The sequence below is a fragment of the Gopherus flavomarginatus genome, chromosome 1 (assembly GCF_025201925.1).
Source record: "Gopherus flavomarginatus isolate rGopFla2 chromosome 1, rGopFla2.mat.asm, whole genome shotgun sequence".
Lineage (NCBI taxonomy): Eukaryota > Metazoa > Chordata > Testudines > Testudinidae > Gopherus > Gopherus flavomarginatus.
This window is the reverse complement of record NC_066617.1, coordinates 230,290,780-230,306,370: the sequence shown is the minus strand read 5'-3', so window position 1 is coordinate 230,306,370 and position 15,591 is coordinate 230,290,780. Positions and strand designations below refer to the sequence as shown.

Sequence of the window (15,591 nt, the reverse complement as noted above, 5' to 3'; positions counted from 1 at the left end):
AATTCATTGCCTCTGTGATGCATTTGAGCTCTGCTGTCCCAAGATCATTCATTAGAATTTATACGCCTGGAGTGCCTGCCCGATATGCTGTTGCTAAGCCACTGAAGCCTGTGTTTTGGTCCTGAATTTCTTTCAGTTACATAAGAAATGGTTCTGGAAAGTAGGGAATCTATTGTTTGTTTCACTGGATAGCAGAGAGACATGTTTTATTAAGAAAAAATTAAATCCTTGACCTCAGTGATTCAGCAAAGAGTGCCCTTTCCCGCCTTTCATTCCTCTGTATGTCAGGAGCCTTCAGTTATTATCTCAGCCTAGCAATACCTGGAAGGTTTTTGGAATCAAAATGTTAGTACGCATATTAGCATTGGTGTGCAGTTCAAATGTACCATACTTGAAGGAGGGAAAGGGAAATCTTGTCAGCCATGGCATTTTATTTTCTCTTCTGTCTCGAGGAATTACATACGCATTTAAAGGAAGATCCCAAATCCCTCTCCTAGCATTAGTTCTACCCCTTTCAGTTGTAGAGCACTAGCAAACCTGACAGAGCTTCCTCTCCCCACCAGCTTCCGTCGTGGTACTGTTGAGAAGGGAGTGGAAGTGGTGTGATAAAGCCCCACTTTAAATATGTTATAATCTTATATATAATTCTGACATGGATTTTTTTATGGGTTGCACTGAATCGGAGGCATTGAAGTAACTTCGACTGCTCTAGATCGTGATAATGTAGGGACTGTCCTTGCTTCCCGCCTCTCAGCAAGAGTCGGTCAGCAATAACAGAATAAGTTATTCCGTGCTTGATAAATTATTGGTAAGAGTCTTTAGGTGAAATCCAGGCCCCATTGAAGTTAATGGGAGTTTTGCTATTGACACCTGTGGAGCCGGGTCTTAACCCTTTAAATGTAACCGCACAGAAATAAACCATTTTGGAGAAGTGAGCATGCTGTAGTGCAGTAACCCCATTTTAATTTTCAGCCTAGCCTGATGCATTTAAGGACTTTTCCTTGGAAGTGCTTTGACTGTTGCAATTATTTTCTATTTGGAGCTGGATTAGGGCAGGAAGGCGGTAGATTTGTCTCCTTCTATACCTTATATATAAAGTGACATCATCACAGTTTTTGCTGTAGTTCCCATTTTCTTGTTCTAGGCCTTAGCACCCACAGTCAGAGGCTCCCCTGTAAACGCCTCCCTCCCACTGAATATCATTTGATCTCAATATATGTTCATATTACTATTTGTTCAGTTTTTCAACTGGAGTCTTCAGGATCCAGTGACAGTCTACACCTCTGACCTTTGTAGTTGTTGCTGTGGCTTTTCTTTTCTCATAATGGAAGAGCTCTATGTGCTATAATGTAGGAACCAAACCCTAGAAAAGACTCCTGGGTAGCAGGCCATTTATTTTCAGAGACGTTGCCGTTTTCAGCTTTTCACAAAAAGTTTTCTCTTCTTTTCTTATCGCAATAGAGGGAGGAAATGGTTTAATTAAAAATATACAAAAGACATGTCATTCACTTAGCTGTCACCATAACTTTCCCCCTCAGAGTTAAATTGCTAAAGTAACTTTCCTTTTGTGTCTGGTGTTTGCTTTCATTGTCTTTATTGTACATGACTGCTAGTCATTTTCTGGGTGTAGCGGTGACTGATTTGTTGTTACAGACAGAACAAGTATCTGAGATTGAATTACATCCTCAGATGAATAGAGCTCCATCACAGACAGAAGAAAGCAGCCCAATGAGAAAGGTAAGGCCAATATGTCTAATGCTGTTGTTGAATGATCTGCCTTTATCTTTTTGGCTTCATCAACTGACCTTAGTTGTTTTAAGTTTTAAAGCAATTAAACTGAGGTTTAGGGTTACATTTTTACATGTTTATTTTTTCTGGAGGTCAGGACACCAGGGGGAATTGGACTCATGTGACATCCACCATCAGCTCAGATAAATCATTAAGAAAGCTTTCAATCCACATGTCAGTACATGTGCATTAAGAAAAACAACTTGCCATGTGTTTACAGTATAAACACACAGGCCCTTAAAGAACTGGGGAGAAGAGATCAATGGTGTCTGATCCTCATTTCCTTCCAGCCCTTCCAACATGAAACATTTTAAAAATCTGATATTAGGATCCAGCATAAGTACACCAGTTTATTAGAGCTCAGAATCTCTTATATAATATGCATAGAATTGCAGGACTTTGTTTAAAACATGAATTACAGGTTTTATATGTGTGCAGGCATATAAAATAGACATGCTGTAACTACAGCCTTGCATTTTCCAGGGGTGAAACCTGGCCCCATTGACATCTTTAGGAGTTTTGCCATTGACTTAAGGGGGGCATGATTTCACCCATGCTCTTTAAGGTTTTCCTGTGCCCACATTGGCTTATTCTTTAGATTTATGAAGCAACAAGAGGCACCTCTCTGAATGCTCTAGGTGCTTCTGACAAATGCTGGGACTAGGAAACACCCCCTAATATGCACTAAATAATCAGGTACCACAAAAACAAATGAGCCCCCAACTTTCTCTTCTCCTGTATGTCTTCCTCTAACAACAGTTGCTTCTTTGGTAGCCCTCCTGAAAAGATGGGATTTGTAGTGTGCCGGGAAGGTCAACACATTCCGGCTATTACGAACCAAGGAGGGACTCCAAAGGGATGGCTTATGTCATTTTCCTCCTAGTGCCTTTTAGGGTCGCACCCCTTTGTGCCTTTGCTTTCGAGCCATCACTCTGGCTGCCACCTCAATCCTTTCCATCTAAGATCAGCAGCAGGGGAAGTTGTTAATTAGGAGTTAGAGGCCTAAGATTTCCAATAATACTCCACCAGTACTAATGCAGAACAGACATTACATAGTGTCTATTTAGTACTGATGTACAGCACAGTGTGGTACCAGGTGCTGCCACAGAGGGATATTCTTGAAAGGGACGGAGCTGCATGATGCATGGGTGGAGGTGAGAGTCTAGGTGGCCTGTAGGAAAGTCGGGAGAGTTTGGGTGATGTCTGGTGGGAGAGGGAGCTGTTAGCCCACTTTACCACCTGTGGTGGTGGTTTTTCTTCTGCTTTCCTTCTGTACTCTCTGCCTCTCCCTGCCCAGTGATGTTTCTTCCACAAATGAGCACCATGACCTGTTTATTTGGCTGGTAGTTCCTGTGCCAGATGCTGCAGCTGCTCCTGCTGTTCAGTCGCCCATATGACCTTAAGCCACCAGAGGCAGCTTTGCAGAGAAGAAGCCAGAGAGAGCATAGCTACAGCCAACCCAGCCCACTACAGAGCTGACCACATGTAGCTGGGCTCCTGAAACTGGCAGCTTTAAATAGCCACTAGCCCCACTCACTCCAACTTCCTGGAGTGTATCCCCAGGGCACAGGCCTGCAGGAGATCTGCAGCAGTGGCCTGAAGATCCTCCTTCTCAGTACAATGAAAGAGGAGGCAGGAGTATCTATCAGAGTTGTTCTGCAGAACTTCAACCCTCCTCCCCGCCCCTGCAAGGCACAGCTTAGTGATATGGGGGCAGCGGGGCACAGATGGGGAGAGTTTCAGATGGGAGTAGGGGGGCAGCAGGGCCTCTGGGAACTGTAAGTTTCAGGAGGGCCTAGTGGTTATGGCACATTTACTTGTCCATTTCAGGAACTATTTTATCAATAGAACTTAACTTGTCATTGGGAAGTTTTTTATAGCAGAGCGTTCATATAAAAAAGCTGACTTCTAGAGCATAAAACACCATCATCTCCTAAAATGCAGGAGCTTACAACTACTCTTCCAGAATTTACCAGGGAATCAATCTCTTTAATTTTCTTCCTCATTCTCCAATTTTTTTATGGGGTTGGACCCTGTCCCAAGTGCATCTTCCTGGTGCTTCACTCAGGTTCCTACACACCCACACACACACACACACTCTCTCTCTCTCTCTCTCTTTCTCTCTCTTCCTTTGAACTCCCTTTGGGTGTTGCTTTTTTATTGAGGAAGGGACGAATGTACTGAGTAGGGACTCTGGCACCAACAAATGTACCACTTGCACTAGGCATGAGAAGATGGCTTCCTTCCTCCTAGAACAACCAGCAGTGCTCATCTCTCCAAACGAGCACAACAGTTTCCCCAAACTACATGCAGGTAGTTTTTAAGTGAAAGCAAATTTATTAGAAAAACACAATAGAAAGAATCAGTAGTTAGAGAGACCCCTGAGAATCTTCCCCCTAGTCACTAGGAGGGTGAGAAGCTTAATTACAATTATAGCATTGTAACAAGTCCTCTTCCTGCCCCTCTTCCTTGGGCCCACTGGCTGCCCCAATAAAACTCAGAGAGGCCTCTAGTTTTTCAGCATCCATGGCTTTATTTACACCAGGTTCTCCCACCACCAGTGATATGCTATATACAGCTTGCAGACCTTACAATCACCTCTTCCACACAGAGTCTGCCCTCAGCCTGGAGACTGACCTTCTCCCTGACCATTCCCCCGTTCTTCTGGCTGCCAGCCAGCCTTTATAGCCCTCCAACCCTCAGGCCCGCAGGTGCAGCCAGTTCTAAAATCCAGGCACCAGACTTCTCCCCAGCTCCAATCTATTTCTCATGAATGGGGATGGCTGAGCAGGGGCTAATTAGGTGCCTTTGCACCAGCACCCTGCTACAGGCATGTTGTCTAGGACATAGCTGAAAAGTCCATCTAACTTGCAGCTTAAAAAGCTAGCTTTGTCGTCAGTGTCTTATCCAGGTATGTTTTTAACTAGATGCTCACAACTTATTTGCCTGGCATCTTCTGGCAGGCTCAATGTGTCTATCTTTAACCAACAAACCTCTTATAGGCTAGTTTCCAAGTTCAGTTAGCACTGGTGATATTGTCTCAGCATAAAACAAACTACAGGATAGTAGAACTGCTTTCAGATCACTTTGTGCAACTCAAATTTCTTTTGTTCTCAAAAGGACTGACTTCCCTATCGTCCTGCCAAGTAAGGTTCTCTGTGTTTTCTGTTTGTCTGGCTTTAGGAATGTGCCAGCCCCTCAAATAGCACTCATGAAAATGGGGCTTTTTGACATCCAGGTTTGGCTGTTTTTTGCCAAACTAACAGAGATTGTGTGTTTTGCATTTCCCCAGCTCCCACTCATTCCAGCATGTAGAAATCACACACAGGTTCCCTAGTAGGCTCATGTGACATTTTCGGAGAGAGCTATTCAGCCCTGCCAAGTGTGAGGCCACAAAGCACAATCTTACTCCAGATCTATAACCATATAATAGTTACATTCTTCTGCTACCCTGTTCAATTACATGGCAAACATAGATACTATTCAATTATTTAAAAAAAACAACAAAGGGGAACCAGAGGACTGAGTTTTGGAAATGAGATTCTGAGCCTTTCTCCTGAAGGTTAGTGGTGGAAATCCAACTCATGCCAGCAATAGTGATTGACAGGTATTACCATTTGATGGCTGTTCAGTGAGGTCCTGGAAATGAGCTCTTGGTCTCATTTCAGATTCTAGCAGCCTGGTATCCACATTCATAAAACCAGCACCACTACTGGCAGCCACATAGGAGGCCCAAGACTGAATACGCATAGAGGCTGAACTATACTCTGCCCCAAGTGGTGGTCCTACCCTTTCTAGATTTAGGCATGCTAATGTGACAGGATGGGGAAGCTTACATTGCAGTGATTCACACTGCAGCCATTCTCTGTGGAAGTGGGGGACTCAGCCACTAACACTGTTAAACCAGCAACTTACATGAGGACCACATTCAATCACTTCAATTAACAAACACTAAGGGACCCATCTCCATTGTGAAAACAAGCAAAACAGTGTATAGTCTGAAAATGTCTACTGTTTTTAGCAACAAATATCTTGTGAAAATCTGGTATGTAGATGTAATCGCTCTCAGCCTGGGATACATTTTTTTTTAAAAGCAGTAAGCAAATACATTAATTATACAATGCCATGTAATTATTTGGAGTGTGGTATTCCACATATTTAAGGCAAGTGGCTTTCCATGTTGGGTTGTGTGCAACAGATCCTGGTGTGGTTTTTTTCGTTGGTTCTTTTAAATATTTTTAAAGTAGTCATGGAACCCTGTTGGGATTTTGGAATGTTAGAGACTCTACCCTCTCATAACGCTAACTCTATTCATGGCCTTAAATTACTTTTTATTGCAAAACACCCACAATAGCCCCCTGGTGACATATTGCAGCCTTTTGGGCACTTCTCTGGGTCATTTAAAGGTGTATTACTTTGTTTAATATATTTGTACTGTATTAATTGGTTCCTAAGACACAGAAAGTAAGGTAGCCTGGTCCAGTGAATACACCACTAGACCATGTAATGAAAGCTCGGTTCTAGTCCTGGCTCTGCCATTCATTTACTATGTAACCTTTGGCAAGTCACTTTACCATTTTGAGCCTCAGCTTCTTACTTTGTGAAATGAGGATGATGATACCCCGGCCTCTCTTTGTTAAAGCCCTTTGAGATCTACAGATGCAATGTGCTATGAAAGCTAAGCTTTATAATAATAATATATTAACTGCCTGAAACTGCAGTGGTGTTGAAGATTTGGGCAAAATAAAGGATATTTTAATTAAAATAATGAAATCACTTCTGGCATTGTTTATTAAAAAATTAATGTATTTTGTCTTTTCTACCTGAGCCTGACCGCATCTTTTCATGTACTTCTCCATGACAAATCACTAGCCTCACGTGCACTCATTCTGCAATGATGGTTTACATGTACGTCTTTGTAAGCCAGTTTCTGAGCTGTCTCTAAAAGGGAAAGTATTTCTGGGACCAACCTCATAGGGTAGAGGAAGCCTGTCTTGTGTTTGAGGCATTTGCCTGGGACACAGGAGATCTGTGCTGTGCCACAGCTTTTCTGTGTGACCTTGGGCAAGTCAGTCTCTCTCAGACACTGTATGCCAGCTGTACTGTGAGGTTGGTAGTAGTTCTGTACCTCTCAGAGGTGTCATGAGGATAAATTTATATGTTTGTGAGGCACTCAGATTCTATGGGGATGAGATGAGGCCTGCAAGTCACCAGGGCCCGATGAAATGCATCCTAGAATACTCAAGGAGTTAATAGAGGAGGTATCTGAGCCTCTAGCTATTATCTTTGGAAAGTCATGGGAGACGGGAGAGATTCCAGAAGACTGGAAAAGAGCAAATATAGTGCCCATCTATAAAAAGGGAAATAAAAACAACCCAGGAAACTACAGACCAGTTAGTTTAACTTCTGTGCCAGGGAAGATAATGGAGCAAGTAATTAAAGAAATCATCTGCAAACACTTGGAAGGTGGTAAGGTGATAGGGAATAGCCAGCATGGATTTGTAAAGAACAAATCGTGTCAAACCAATCCGATAGCTTTCTTTGATAGGATAACGAGCCTTGTGGATAAGGGAGAAGCGGTGGATGTGGTATACCTAGACTTTAGTAAGGCATTTGATACGGTCTCGCATGATATCCTTTTCGATAAACTAGGCAAATACAATTTAGATGGGGCTACTATAAGGTGAGTGCATAACTGGCTGGATAACCGTACTCAGAGAGTAGTTATTAATGGCTCCCAATCCTCCTGGAAAGGTATAACAAGTGGGGTTCCGCAGGGGTCTGTTTTGGGACCGGCTCTGTTCAATATCTTCATCAACGACTTAGATGTTGGCATAGAAAGTATGCTTATTAAGTTTGCAGACAATACCAAACTGAGAGGGATTGCAACTGCTTTGGAGGACAGGGTCAAAATTCAAAATGAACTGGACAAATTGGAGAAGTGGTCTGAGGTAAACCGGATGAAGTTCAATAAAGACAAATGCAAAGTGCTCCACTTAGGAAGGAACAATCAGTTTCACACTTACAGAATGGGAAGAGATTGTCTAGGAAGGAGTATGGCAGAAAGAGATCTAGGGGTCATAGTGGACCACAAGCTAAATATGAGTCAACAGTGTGATACTGTTGCAAAAAAAGCAAACGTCATACTGGGATGCATTAACAAGTGTGTTGTAAACAGGACACGAGAAGTCATTCTTCCGCTCTACTCTGCGCTGGTTAGGCCTCAACTGGAGTATTGTGTCCAGTTCTGGGCACCGCATTTCAAGAAAGATGTGGAGAAACTGGAGAGGGTCCAGAGAAGAGCAACAAGAATGATTAAAGGTCTTGAGGACATGACCTATGAAGGAAGGCTGAAAGAATTGGATTTATTTAGTTTGGAAAAGAGAAGACTGAGAGGGGACATGATAGCAGTTTTTAGATATCTAAAAGGGTGTCATCAGGAGGAGGGAGAAAACTTGTTCACCTTAGCCTCTAATGATAGAACAAGAAGCAATGGACTTAAATTGCAGCAAGGGAGATTTAGGTTGGACATTAGGAAAAAGTACCTAACTGTCAGGGTAGTTAAACACTGGAATAAATTGCCTAGGGACGTTGTGGAATCTCCATCTCTGGAGATATTTAAGAGTAGGTTAGATAAATGTCTATCAGGGATAGTCTAGACAGTATTTGGTCCTGCCATGAGGGCAGGGGACTGGACTCGATGACCTCTCGAGATCCCTTCCAGTCTTAGAGTCTATGAATCTATGAATGGGTAGATGCTTTATAATCCTTAGCTGGCGATCAATATTGGTCATTCCTGGGAAATTTAAGATGTCCTGTGTTGATCACGATGGAAGCATATGCAGACAAAATCCTCAGATTACACAGAGCATAATTTTTTAATTATTATATTCTGGTAATGTCCAGAAGCCCCAGTTGGGGTTTTGGCCCCAGTATGCTACATGTACACATATGCACGAACACACATTTGTATGGACAGTCCCTGCCCCGAACAGCATACAGTCCAAATTAAGATAAAACAGAAGTAATGCGCATGCAAGACAATTGAAGGGAGGGAAGGGCAAGACACACCAACAAAAATAGCCAACCTGCAAATATAGAAAATTAATATTAAAATGACAGAATGCAGTTTTTTAAAAGCAGGTTATTATTGAATTTAGTCAAAACTGAAACAGCACAAAGCTTAGGCCATACTTCAACAGTTTCTGTGTCAAAAGCATTCACTCATCATAGCCTTTTCTTTCACCATGTCAACATTTTAGCATGTCTTTGGACACTGACTTATTTAAGGACTAACTGAATCTTTGTTTGTTTTTTCTCCAAAGGAGATTCTGCTTACTCAGCCACCATCTAAACCAATCCGGAGGAAATTCCGTTCCGAAAATCAGATGTTGGAAAACCAGGAGCTTACTCCCACTAGCAGTGTGACCTCTTCCGTGCCTGCAGTCAAACCCCATCTTCCAGCCCAAAAGTAAATCACACACCTAAAAACTACATCAAGCTGCATCATGAGCTATGACTTGACTGTTTGTTTTTTGCCTCCTTCTCATATTTAATGATTGAATGACTCAGGGCATTGGTAATGAGATACAGACCTCAGCTCTTGATTGCCAATTCAAATGCAGCCCAGGTCAGTAGTGACCAAAAATTGTTAACATCTGATAGCTGAACAATGCCCTCTTTGAAATGCACGTGATGGTTTCAATCAACAAATATGTGTCCACATCACAAAAGCTACCACTCAGCTACCCCTTGTAACAAGGTGGCAGGGATCTTGTGTTGACCTTGTTAGCAGGTGTTTGAAGCCTGCATAATGCTGCTGAAGTTGTGTTCACTCCTATTGGCAGTTCTGACTTGTTAACCAACCAGGAGATGAGCATCCAGGGAGTGGCTCCAAATCCCTTCAGTCTTGTCATCATAATAAGATGGCAGTTCTCCACAGCCAGGAACTAAACTTCAACACAGTCTCAGTTACACAGGCATTCACAACGCTGAACAACCCCACTGGTCAGGTGTTTGCAAATGCAGTGGCTGAGGAGTACAACACTGCTTTCAGCACCACTTCAGCCATAGTGTAGGTGTGCCAAAATTCTCTGACACAACTGGTCAGACTAAGCACTTCTCTTCAGTCCCAAGCATGCTAAGACGCCGCCATTGGTACGACTAAGTTGAGGGTAGGTAGTGTCAAAGGGTCTTCACTGATACTGAGCAATAGATAGTTATAATGTTCTACTCCATCAAAGAGAGGCCCAAACACTGAAAAGCAATATTTCCCCCATCTATTCTGCAACCTCATTGGCTCCAACAGTTTACAACAACGAAATATAGAAAGGGGTCTGTCAAGCTGTCAGGAGTCAAGAAAGGCTTTCACCTTCCGCCTAGGGGAGATGTCGATCAGAAAATGATTACAATAGATGTTTAATGCTCACTTCTAGATCCATCCCAAAGAAAAGAGTGTAACATCAGTATGAGTTGAGCCATAAATCTCCTGGGATAATCTTATCATTGCTATGATGACTATGAGATCTAGAGTCAGCATGCTACAGTTATTGCCAGTGTGCAGATTGAAAGCATAGATACTGAAATCACCAGGACCAAAGAGTCTTAGTGACTCCAGTAACTGTAATGCAGGCACAAGTGATGGAGTGGGAAAAGGGCTGTATTCAGGCAAATTTATTTTATCCCAGGATTCATATGCGAGGTGAGTGCAGTTGAATCTTTCTTAGGGTTTGCACATCTCCTGCAGCTGAAGTTGTACACAAAAAACAAGGCTGTGCTTAGCCCAAATCCTCTGTGTCTCATCAACAGATTGTCTAGGGATGTTGTGGAAGCTCCTTCGCTGGAGGTTTTCCAAAGGAGGCTGGCTAGCCATCTGTCTTGATGGTTAAACGCAACAAATCCTGCATCTTGGCTGGGGAGAAGATTAAATGACCCTTGGTCCCTTCTAACCCTATGATTCTATGATTTTGCACCACGTAATCTAAGCCAAAACCAGGCCAGCTAAGTCATCCAGTCAATTCTTCACAATACGTATACAATCAAGCTGTTGAGGGCCTGAATCTGTGCTACATAGGGATGTGAAAGGTTAACTGGTAAGCATTAGGTTTACTGTTAACCGACCTTAACCATTAACCCGCTACTTGCCAGCCAGAGCAACCCCAGCCTGGTGGCCATGCACCCGCCAGAGGGACTCCAGCCCCGGCTGCCTCAGTTAAACAATATAATTTTAATTGTTTAACCGATTAACTTTTTTAAAACAATATTTACATCCCTAGTGCTACATAACTTGGAAGATTAAAATAGAAAATAGAGCTCCTGAGATGACCAGAGAATGCTTGTACATGTTTTTTGGGGTCCAAGGAAAATTGCATCACCTGCTAACATCCCTAGTCAGCCCTTTCTGATGCAGATGTTTGTATTTTCTCCAAAACATTTACGTGACCACATAGAGATATCTGTATGCTTTGATTTATTTTATTTTATTTTTTAATTTTATTATAAAGATTGATTGGGGCAGAATGTAGATAAACAGGTAGGCGAAAAGGTGAAAAATAATAGCAAAAGGGCCAACCTATTAAAAGAAACAGGCACAGGTTCTATTGCAAAGATCACAGCTGTCCGCTCTGTTCAGAGAAAGAGCTAACTTCGGCTTTTCCCAACTGGTTGCCACTATGCACTCTCTTTAAATATGCATCTGTCTTAGATCACGTTGTCATTAAAGAGCTGCTGACACCTCAAGTACAACTTTAAAATGTCTATTTAGAAACAGTTCTTCATATCTAACCTATATTTATCATATTTCCCTTTCCTTGTTTTTTTTTATTACTAGCAACATTTGCATTTAAACAAATGTTTTGTTTCTTTAAGAGTCATGGACAGATGAATAATGTTCATAATTGATCGATCTGAAGTCCCATTTCTGTGTGTGACATCACAATTAGCTGTGTTGGAAATAACTGGTATGAACATGGAAGATTAGTACTTCAAGCATAGAAAAAAGCATCAGAAGCAACTAAACTCTTGAAAAAACAAAGATTTTATTTTCATGCAGATGTTCTTAATAATAAATGATTAAAAGATACTAAAAATAAGTAAAATTGTTTCTAAATAGAATGTTCTGTACATTTTCCATTCGGCATCAGTGAGTTTTAACCCCAATTAAGTGTCTGAAAACAATAGTAGCAAGGATATTGCAGTAAATACAAGTACTGTACATTGAAAATAAAATAGTTGAAATGGGCCTAAAATAGGTTGATGGTTCAGATTAAAAAATGAGACCATTTTGCTTTTGAATCACCCATCTGATTCAGTCAACACTTATTCATTACATTTTCTTGTAAATTTTTATCTTTTTCTTTTGATTTAGGTTCAGTACACATGTCCATAAAGTGGATGTCTGTTCTCCTGGGCACAATCACTGTTGAGGCTCTGTTCATTGCAATGTTTTGTATTTATCTCCAGCAGACAGTCTTCCAAGCAGAAGAGGGCTATTCAGACGGCTATTCGTAAAAACAAAGAAGCCAATGCGGTGCTTGCCAGGTTGAACAGCGAACTCCAGCAGCAACTGAAGGTAAAGAACGCATTGAATATCACAATTACAAGGCTTGATGCAATCGGTTGTTTTTCACCACTGGCTGAGGATCTTGTTCCTCTTTATAGATGAAACCTACTGCTTTGTTTCCAGACTCTCTTTTGAAAGAGTGGCTACGCTGTACCTTTAGGGATGAGTGGCCTGTATAAGAAAATGTGTTAACTTAAGTGCAAAGGGCTGTGTTGTCGATTGGATTGAGTTTAAATGATAATTCTTGTATTTTGAATGCTTCAGGAGCATTTAATGCTGTCTCCTCATGCCTGAGAGGAACTCAGACATAGTTTTCTTTGTCCTGATCAGTTGTTATTTAGCTTCTTACATTCAGTCATTCAGTATACAAAGTATTGGCTGTACTGTTGCCTTAGATAAGCTTCTCAGAATGATTTTAAAACACTATCCATTGGCTTTTATTTGAGAACTTCTTGGAGTATTTAAATTGGTAAGTTCCTGATAAAAATAAATTCTACTCTTTTTAATTGTCCAATCATGAAGTCAATAAATTCCTTTAATTTTTCTTCTGCTGAAGCTTCATGTCACTTACATAGACTATTATATTCTATGTAAGAAGATCTGAATGTACTGGGAATCCTTTCAGAGATCATCAACGCTGCTTGCCAATCAGTCAGAGAAGACTGCTGTTGCTTTTCCCTACTGGGTTGAAAGTGCCACCTTCTGCAGCACTTCCAGCTCTATAATCGTCTGGAAATGTGAGACCAGGACCAGAAACTGAACCCTGATAGCGCAGTGGGCGCCACTGAGTTGGTCTGCCTTGACCATCTTTCCTTCATTTAGCATTCCTCTGCATCTCTGTCACACTCCTGAGAAATTCCCATGCTATATTTTTCCTAGCTTCACATCCCACCCCACTCACTCAACATCCCATGTTACAACCACCTTCCTTGGATCAGGACTGAAGTATGATTCCACATAGGAGTTTATCATTACCACTATTCCTGAATTGTCTACAAGGATCTCAGGAGCAGTGCAAGGCAGACTCTCCCTACCAGAGCTGAGTATGCGACCCTCAATAGCAAGGTAAAAAGAGGAAATGTGGCCCAGTGGACTGACCTTGGGGAAGGATGTCACACTCGTAAGTTTTAATAGTAAACACTTTGCCACCATTACATTTTTGACGCTATGGTAATTATATACCCCCCATTTGCACATCTGAGCACCTTACAGTCTTTACTGTACTGATCCTCACAAGACTCCAATTAGGTCAGGTCGTGCTGCTAACCCCAGTTTACAGGCAGGGAACTGAGAGATACAGTTGCATGCCAGGGTCACACAGGAAGTCTGTTTTGGAGCAGGGAATTGAACCCAGGTGTCTCAAGTCTATGCACTCACCACTGAGCCCTTCCTCTCATCAGCCAGGTTGGGAAAGTCCCTGGCCTCTCTGCTCATTTCCCCATCTGTAAAAAGGGAATAATTCTACTTATCTCAGTAGGTTGTTGTGAGGGTTAATTGTCTAACATTTATATGGTGCCTTGAAACTATAAAGCGTGATGTAAGTGGTATGAACTTGAGATCTGTAGTAAATGCCAGCTGTTACTAGACTACTCTTTAATAATGCAGCTTTGTATGCGTGGAAGTCACAAAAGTTACAGCATTTCTTTTTTCTCTGTGCTCTAGGAAGTTCACAAAGAACGAATTGCATTGGAGACTCAGTTGGAACAGCTTCGTCCTGTAACTGTCTTGTGACCTTCAGTACACTATTTAATGGCAATAAATGGACATTTGTGCCAAGAATTTTTGACTCTATTAGCACAACAATGTAAAGTCTATGTAAAGTTTTCACTAAGGCAAAGTGGAATGTGAGTTGGGTTTGTTGGCTTTTTTTTGCACACCACCTTGCACATTTTCCCTTTCAGATGAAGAGGGTAGATGAGATAAATGTCAAACCATAGGATATGTCTAAGAAATGAAAGTTGTTTCCGACTTGTCCTTCAGGATATTACAAAATGCAGTTAATCACCAAAATTAGTCGTCTAACTCTGAAATTATTAGTGGTTTATTTAAAGAATTCCTGATTTATGTACTTTCTTGAGAACCTATTATTAAAAGTTTCATGCATTCTTCTTTATATTTAAAGTTCCTATTCTAAGGTGGTTTCTTGGACGTTTCTGATTTCATATAGGTTTATACCAGGAAGTAGTGTCTGTGGTTTTAAAACACAAAAGAGAATAAAAATAATTGTACAGATAGTCTATATTCACAATCAGCTGTCACTTAATTGTCTTTTTCGTGCCATTTATGATTATTGGTCATTTACGTCGTATAAATATTGCAGGGTTTGTGTTTTATAAGTTAAAAATCATGTGAAAATGCAGTTTTGAGAACTAAAAGGTGTTGAAACCTGCTGATTTTAGAAACTTTTTTTTAAGCTATACCCACAGGGAAAGTTAGAAATGGGCATGTTTCTCTGTATGTAATTAATGTGTGCTTGTTAAAATAACAGCATTGTAATTTTGCGACTGGAAGTTAAAATGAAGCATACTGTATATTGTGCTTGTCTTTGGAGACATGGGTTTTATTTCACATTTGTTTGCATTGGTCTGCATTCCTGTTTTACCAGCTATTGCGTTTTTAAAGGACCTGAACTAGATGTTTGATTCCAAATGAAATAAACATATGTATATGCTCTAGGTAGGATTTTTAATGACTATGATATGAAGAAATGAATCCTACAAGGGTTTGTCCATTGAGTGGCCTTAATACCGCACAGGAGAGGCTCCTTACAGGATGAGGCTCCCAGGACCTTTCCCTTCTCCAAAGGGAGAGTCAAAGACTATAGTACGCTATCTGGGTCTGATCCAGGGCCAGTTGAAGTCAATGGATATCTTTCCATTGACTTCAGTGGACATTGGATTAAGTCCTCTATGAGACTTTCTTACAATGGAAACTTTCTAGTGAAATTTTTAGTTATTGGGCCAATCCTCTTATAACAGGTAGTTTTAGAAGTAATGAAATCAGCCTGTCCCCTTTGACATATGCCTCATTGATAAATACATAGCATGCACACCGTCCTATTTCTTTCCTTCCCTCCTTGCAGCCCCACATGAGATGCATTGTGTAGTTCATTGCTCAGGATGTAAACTAAGCGTCTGCATTAAGTTTGCAAAAGTTCTGCATACATTTTCTTCTATTATTTTTGATGTTTTATCCATTTTGTTTTGGAATGCTCCCCAAGGGTGGGTTAGAAATAACTAGCC

At 41.2% G+C, this 15,591-nt stretch overlaps 1 protein-coding gene across 16 annotated transcripts in view; it reads left to right on the top strand.

The window, feature by feature from the left end:
- The window catches only part of REPS2 (RALBP1 associated Eps domain containing 2), a 155,165-nt gene extending 140,141 nt beyond the window's left edge, over positions 1-15,024 (top strand). For 11 of the 16 annotated variants that reach the window (XM_050963797.1, XM_050963787.1, XM_050963751.1 and 8 more), the window contains 4 exons: positions 1,654-1,737; positions 9,114-9,259; positions 12,250-12,358; positions 14,012-15,024. In XM_050963797.1, the coding sequence (XP_050819754.1) occupies positions 1,654-1,737; positions 9,114-9,259; positions 12,250-12,358; positions 14,012-14,080 (408 nt within the window). In that variant the 3' untranslated portion in view covers positions 14,081-15,024. The other 5 variants (XM_050963807.1, XM_050963816.1, XM_050963742.1 and 2 more) reach the window with 2 other exon arrangements.
- The last annotated feature ends 567 nt before the right edge of the window (positions 15,025-15,591 follow it).